The sequence below is a fragment of the Penaeus vannamei genome, chromosome 33, assembly GCF_042767895.1.
Source record: "Penaeus vannamei isolate JL-2024 chromosome 33, ASM4276789v1, whole genome shotgun sequence".
NCBI classification, from domain to species: domain Eukaryota; kingdom Metazoa; phylum Arthropoda; class Malacostraca; order Decapoda; family Penaeidae; genus Penaeus; species Penaeus vannamei.
In genome coordinates this window covers 29765643-29772950 of record NC_091581.1, presented here as the reverse complement: position 1 = coordinate 29772950, position 7308 = coordinate 29765643, and the positions used below count along the sequence as shown (strand labels likewise).

At 41.6% G+C, this 7308-nt stretch overlaps 1 protein-coding gene across 1 annotated transcript in view; it reads left to right on the top strand.

Moving 5' to 3' along the window:
• Nucleotides 1-1063: 1063 nt before the first annotated feature.
• Nucleotides 1064-7308, top strand: part of LOC113806087 (ionotropic receptor 21a) — a 10197-nt gene continuing 3952 nt past the window's right edge. The window contains exons 1-11 of the mRNA XM_070145288.1: nt 1064-1096; nt 1635-1736; nt 2415-2674; nt 2923-3054; nt 3677-3863; nt 3988-4224; nt 4392-4645; nt 5401-5538; nt 5780-5803; nt 5969-6155; nt 6497-6738. Coding sequence (XP_070001389.1) covers nt 1064-1096; nt 1635-1736; nt 2415-2674; nt 2923-3054; nt 3677-3863; nt 3988-4224; nt 4392-4645; nt 5401-5538; nt 5780-5803; nt 5969-6155; nt 6497-6738 — 1796 coding nt within the window. The remainder of the gene's footprint in view (nt 1097-1634; nt 1737-2414; nt 2675-2922; nt 3055-3676; nt 3864-3987; nt 4225-4391; nt 4646-5400; nt 5539-5779; nt 5804-5968; nt 6156-6496; nt 6739-7308) is intronic.

Below are 7308 nucleotides of genomic sequence, written 5' to 3'. Positions count from 1 at the left end.
CCTCGGCACACATAGCTCTTATTATACCTCGAGGTTAGGGTGTAAATTGCCTAAACCCTTTTCCTTGCCGATAATCAGAAAGGTGTGACTGTATAAACATTGTTTTTTTTTTTTTTAATACTTCTTTGCTATTATAGGTTGGTCTTTTGTCCTCCGGGTTCCTCTGTGTGAGTCGTATGAATGTAAACACCGACCTGGGGTCATGAAGTTGCCGGTTTGCGTATTAATATTCTTCTTGGAGAGTTTGTTGACTTGGTCGCTGAAACCGTCAGGTGAGTGGTCGCGTTATTCTGATGATTACATTAACTTATGATACGTTGTAGCACATTTTGTACAGCATTCTATATGAGAGAATATTTCATTTTTTGATAAATGAGAGAAATTAAGTATTTTTTTTCAGATACAGAGGTAACTCACACACACACACACACACACACACACACACACACACACACACACACACACACACACACACACACACACACACACACACACACACACACACACACACACACAGCATACTGAATCCTATGTAAAGGAGTAAGAACCTTTACAGTCAAACAAGCAAACAGTCAAGTGGGTAAATAACCAATAAACAAATCCCCAATCTTGATAAACGAATAGGACAATAAAGCAGGGGAATAATCCCTTACTTTCTCACTTCCTGCTTTACTCACCAGCGCCTCAGGACTTCCTCTCGGCCACTTCGCGAGTCATGGGCGCCGTCCTGAGGGCCTCTCCCCGACCCCGCTCCTCCGTCATCCTCTTCACGGACTCCGCCACCGCCTCCTCCAGCGCCATCTCGGAGGTGCTGAGGACGTTCCCGGGACTGGTCTGATGTGCTTGTGATGTGGTGGTGATGTCGGTTGATTAAAGGGGAGAGAAAGGGAGGGATATTCTTGTCGGGTGAGAGGGGTATTCTGGGAAACTGATAGGCGAGGGGACAGACGCGCACATCCACGTAAACAAACCAGCGACTGATGATGTTCCTGACGCTGTTTTGATGTGATTTCCAGATGTTCCTTGATAGCGAGGTCTTAGGTGATGTAGAATCCCGATCAGGATGAACGTGAAAAGAATAAATTATGATGAAAAAGTAGATAAATAATGGGAATTATATAAAAAAAAACAATGATCATTATTACCATTATGACGAAATAAGTAGATAGATAAAGGGAAAATGCCTTAATGTGTAAATGAACATACTAAGGTGGATAGTAATAAACCAAGAGATAGATATGTAAATACAAAAATAGATGAATGAATAGATAGACAGACTATGTTTTTTTTGTAATATATTTACTACTCTATAAGAATTATTTCAAATGGAATTAATGGGTAAAACATTTCATTGTAATGCTTTTATTGGTAGTATATCTAAGGGTTTTAAGGGATAACGGAAAATATTTAAGATTTCCAATTTCAGTTTAAGGGTAGCATTTCACTGTACAGAATATTTACGGATATCTTAATAATAGTATCTTTCTGGAAAAAAAAACTTTTAAGGATAATATCTTCATATGCAAAGCTTAATTAAAAAAATATCGAAGTGCAATATCTTAATAAATAATACATCATTACATGTTTCTTAATATTCTACTCTCACACCAAGAATTTCCCTGTGTTATCTGCAGGTGGTTGGTCACGTGGAGGCTCCCATGGGCGTGGGCGTGTTCGTGGTGGAAACAGGGAAGGAGGGCGGCAACATGACCCAAATGGTTGCAGACACGCGTAAGGTTTGTAAAAGATTAATTATCATGATTATGAAAAAATAAGGATGTAAGGCTTGTAAAATGATAATAATAATGAAAATGAATATGTAAGGTTTGTAAAAAAATGATAAAAAGTAATGAAAAATAAATATGCAAGGTTTGGAAAGAAAATTATAATGATAATGAAAATATATATATATAATGATCAATTTAAAAACTTAAATTATAAGATATAAGAAATATATATAATGATCAATTTAAAAACTTAAATTATAAGATATTATAGGACAGGTATATTTTGTTGTTGAATAAAGGCAAATTAACATGAAGAAATATGAAAAGGAGGAAGAGTATTGATAAGAAATTTCTTTATAGGGATGATAAGAATGATTATTATTGTTGGAATGATAATAATAACCAAATAATAATAAAAGCAATTATAGCAAAGACCGTAATAACAATGATGAGAATAAGGGTGATAGAAAGGCTAATGAATAATAATAACAATAACAATGATAATAATAATATCAACAATAGTAGTATCAATCATCACAGAAACAGCAATAATAATAACAACAATAATGATGATAACGATTACACCATTCACCATCGCACGAAAAAAGATCGACACCCAATGAAAGGCAAACCTGAAGAAGGTCTGACTTCCATCGACCCTGAACCCGAAGGCGTCCCTCCCCTCAGCTCGCGACCACTTCCTGGGGCGCCGTCGTGGTGGTAGCGAGCGCGGATCCGGGCTTCCTCGCCGCCTTCGCCGAGGTCTCCCTTCGGTGCCGCCTCCTGCAGTGGGACACGCGGCTCCTGCTGGTCACCCGCCTCGCCCCGCAGGAGCTCCGTGACCTCCTGAGCGACCACTGGGTCTTCTCCATGATGAACGTCTTGCTCGTAAACGCGGAGGAACGCCAAGAGGAGAGGAGGGCGAGGAGGAGGAGGAGGAGGAGGAGGTAAAGATGGGAGTTAACGTAGTGCGTCTTTGTTCTGCCTCGTCTTCTAGGATCATTTTCTCTGTTTCAGTGTTTGGATATTTAACTCGGGATGCTCGCTCACTCTGAATTCGAGCGCGATCTTTGAGAATATTGCTTTTTTATTCACGATGGGAAAGTCGTGTCCTCAAGTCACCGCTAACACCGCCGTCACTAATTTTCCCAAGTCGTTCCCTCAGGGTATGTTCTCCTTCTCCCTTGCGCCCTAGATACGGCCTCTACACACACTTGCCCTACGGACCCCACGGACCCCACCAGACGGCCAGGGGGGGCTCCTGGACTCCAGACTCCGGCCTCGTGCTGAGCCCCGGCGCCTCCGTCTTCCAGGAAAAGTATTCGAGGTAGGAGTTTGACGGAGACGCCGTCAGGACTGGCTTTTGTCGTTGTTTCAAAACAAATGAGTAGATAGATATGTATATGTATATATATGCATATATATATATATATATATATATATATATATATATATGCATAATATATATATGTATATGTATATATATATATACATATATATATATGTATGTATGTATACATATATGTATTCATGTATATATATATATATATATATATATATATATATATATATATATATATATACATGTATATAAATATATATATATGTATATATATATATATATATGTATATATATACATGAATATATATATACATATATATATATATATATATATATATATATATATATATATGTATGTATGTATGTATACATATATGTATTCATGTGTATATATATATATATATATATATATATATATATATATATATATATATATATATATATATATATATACATGTATATATATATATATATATATATATATATATATATATATACATATATATATATACATACATACATACATATATATATATATATATATATATATATATATATATATATATATATATATATATATATATAATTGTATGATTCCTCTTGCCAGCTTCCACGGCGCCGCTGTGCCCGTGACCGTCCGGCCGTGGATGCCCAACTGGATGGAGGCGCAGACGGCGACGGAGGGCGGGGCGAACGACACCGTGTATTCAGGAACGGATTACTTGGCCCTCAAGACGGTGGCTGAGACGCTCAACTTCACCGTCAACCAAGTCGAGGCGAGAGACTTTGTGGAGGTCAGGGCGTGGTCGGAAGGCTTCTGCACTTTAGTGTCTTTAGTGATGTTTGATTCATATCTCAAGCGTATGTAAACACACGCACACAAAGAGAGAAAGAGTTCTTTTCTGCGCTCCGTTGCAGATTGACAGGCTGGTAGAAGGGAGGGAAGTGTTCCTGTGTCCCTTGATTCACTCTATGTTGCCCGAGAGATTGGAGCGATATGACTTCACCCGCTGGTATACTTTCCTCCACCGCGTCTTCGCCATGAGGACGCCCGCCCCCACCCCTCCCTGGGCGAGCCTGGTCACCCCGCTCTCGGGCGAGGTCTGGGCCGCCGTCGTCGTCGCCACGGGTCTAGCGGCCTTGGCTCTCAGACTCGTAGGTATCCCGATGTGCGTGCGTGCGTGTGCGTGTGCGTGTAATCGGTAACCCACCACCGACTGTTATCTATACACTATATGCTTCCTTCTGCGGGCGACCAAGGATCCATCATACCATCTACTCGCCCTCACATCGTACCGATAAACACCCCTGTCCCTCGACAGATGCACTGCCTCGGAGGCGACTGGTATCCCACCCTCGGCAACGGCCTCCTGCAGCTCTACAAGACCCTCCTGGGACAAGACCTCGCTCAACGGCGCCTGACCGCCACGGCGACCCGACTCGTCATCAACGCGTGGCTGGCATTCTCCCTCATCGTTGGTGTCGCCTACAGGACCAACCTCATGGCCGCCCTCATCCTTCGCTCGCAGCCTCCTCGCCCTGAGACCGTCGAGGAGCTCGTGCAAGCGGTGGATAGGTGAGTGTGGGAGAAGGCGAGAGGTCTGTGAGGAGAACTTGAGGATGAACGAGTGATCTTTGACTGTCTGTGGTTTGTTAATGAAGGTCTATAACTAATATCAAAAGTAAGGTACAGCTATGACTCTTTCACAATATTCATTACTATAGTCATTATTATCATTATAAAAAGCGGGTCACTAATATAACTACAATACTCTCTTATGGCGATGATTGTGTACTATTTTTACTACAAACTATTGTTATTAGTGTCAATATCACTACTGTTAGCATCATCATCGCAATTTTACTATAGCTATTATTGTTATTATCATTAATTTTGTCATTACAAATAGCATTTATATTGTCATTATCATATCTTCTTTCATTATTATTGGCATTATCATCAATTGAGCAATTATCAACATAATAAATTTCATGATCACTACGTGTAATGATTGTTATGTTATAACTATCACCATTTTTATTATCATGGTCGTTAACACATGCAAATTAAAAAAGCTCAGAAAGATGATAAAGCAGTAAACACGCAAAGAAGAGATAAGCCTAAATCGAGACACCAAGAAAAGACAAAAAAGAGAGAAAAGAATGACACGAATCTCATTAAGAAATAGCAATGATGAAATAATCTATAATAAATGAATAAAAAGATGATAAATTCTAATGAAGATAGCACATCAGACGAAGAAATCACATCCTTTTCTTTGTGTAGTTCTCCTTCCCTCTCTCACGCGTCGCCTCCTGCGCCTTCCACAGGATCAACATCCCTCCCTACGGCAAGTATTGGAAGGACTTTTACTTGTCGTCTCCCAGCAGCGTCTACAGGGCCGTCGGGGAACTCCTCTTCGTCGGGCCTTCCATAGAGGAGGCGCTGGAGCTGGCGGCGAAGGAGAAGTAGGATATAAGTCCTTTGGGAAACGAGAATTAAAATTGGATTTCCATTGCTTGTTCTGTCTTCTCCTTCAGAACAGATTCTTTGGGGGTCTGTCCATGGCCTTTATGTCTTTTCATTATGCATTTTTTTCTTTTATATGGTTTAAGTTTAAAAAAAATCGTCAGGATATGCATGCTGTGTTACATATAGTGTTGCAATGAATTTAATTATGTACATGGGCATATATCGATGATCTTCCAGGAAGCTTCCATATAATGTGTATATGTGAGCTGTACGTTGCACACAGTGATGCTCTACATACTCCCCTAAATTAAGGCCCAAAGAATGGACAGGATCCATTCCAAAACCTTACGAAAGCGAGTCCCGTCCGCCCGCAAAACGCCCAAAAACGAACGCATAACGAGAACCCCAACCCCGCCCTCCCGACAGCCACGCCGTCATCTCCAACCGCATGTTCCTGGACTACGCCATCGCCTCGAACTTCAGCAGCGCCGCCAGCGGGCCGACGCTCTACACGGGCAAGGGCAGCGTGGACACGGTTCCCGCCGGCTGGATCGTTCCCCAGGGGGCTCCGTACAAGCGGCAGCTGGATCGCCTGCTCACGGCTTTCGTCGAGGTGGGACGAGGTCGCTCGTGAATACTGCCGAGTCGTTTTTGTTCGTCTTTCGCATCGATACCAATCTCGCGTTTCGTATTTCCATTGTTGTTGTTGTCATTGCCATGATATCAATACTGTAATTTTAAATCATTGACAGTCACATCAACATGATTGAGATTCTTTTTATTCTTATTCTTATCTTTATCATTAATATTATCATGATCATTATCCTTGTCATTAATACTACTACTAATACTACTGCTACTATTTTCATTCTTATCACTGTTTTTGTTATCATCATTTTTATTGATATTATCATTTTCATCATACCCCCCCCCCCCCGCCCCGTGCCTCTCCAGAATGGCCTGTTCCTCAAGTGGCACAGAGACACGATGGAGGAAGGGCGCGTGGAGAGCCTCCGGAGGCAGAAGGAGGAACGCGGAGCCGAGGAGACCGTCGGCCAAGGGGGCGGCGACCGGGCCCTCACCCTCTACCACATGCAAGGGCCTCTGTGCATCCTGGGTCTGGGTCTTGGGCTGGCCGGTCTCGCATTCCTGGCGGAGCTGGTCCTCGGGCGTTGGTCCGCAGCTCGCCCGCGTCGGTGGGTGGGTGGGCGTGGAAGAGCTGGTGATTAAGAGGTATAGAAAAGGTATCCAGCGCTGCTAAGATCGTCGTATCTGAGAGACAGTCCCCTGGTTGGTGAAAATTGTACTTAACTGTACCTTTACCAAGAAACAGACTAATTTGATTATAACGTAACAGTCTGCAGTCCTGACATTTCCCTTTTTCGAAAGGTAACCTCTAGACTTACAAAACTGTATCATTGTTGATACTTTTTTCGTAAAGCCAGAGTACAAAACTACGAATGAAACCGTTAAAAAGTCGAACACAACGAATTACGAAACGGTGGTTCATGTGATACAGTATTTATCTTTTTCTCTGACGCCAGTGACGAAATCGATGACGTCATCAGATGAGCTTAGTGGCACAGAGTGGTTTCTGGAGGAGAAAAGTTGTATATCTTTTGATTATAGGATTTTTGACGTTAGTATTGTGTATAATAGTATCGTTCCCCAAAACATAAATTTGAGTAACCGTCTTTATGTAGTCCATCACTTGTGCAATTGGTTTGCATGTGAATATACCAGATATGTTAAGATGCTTATAAAAG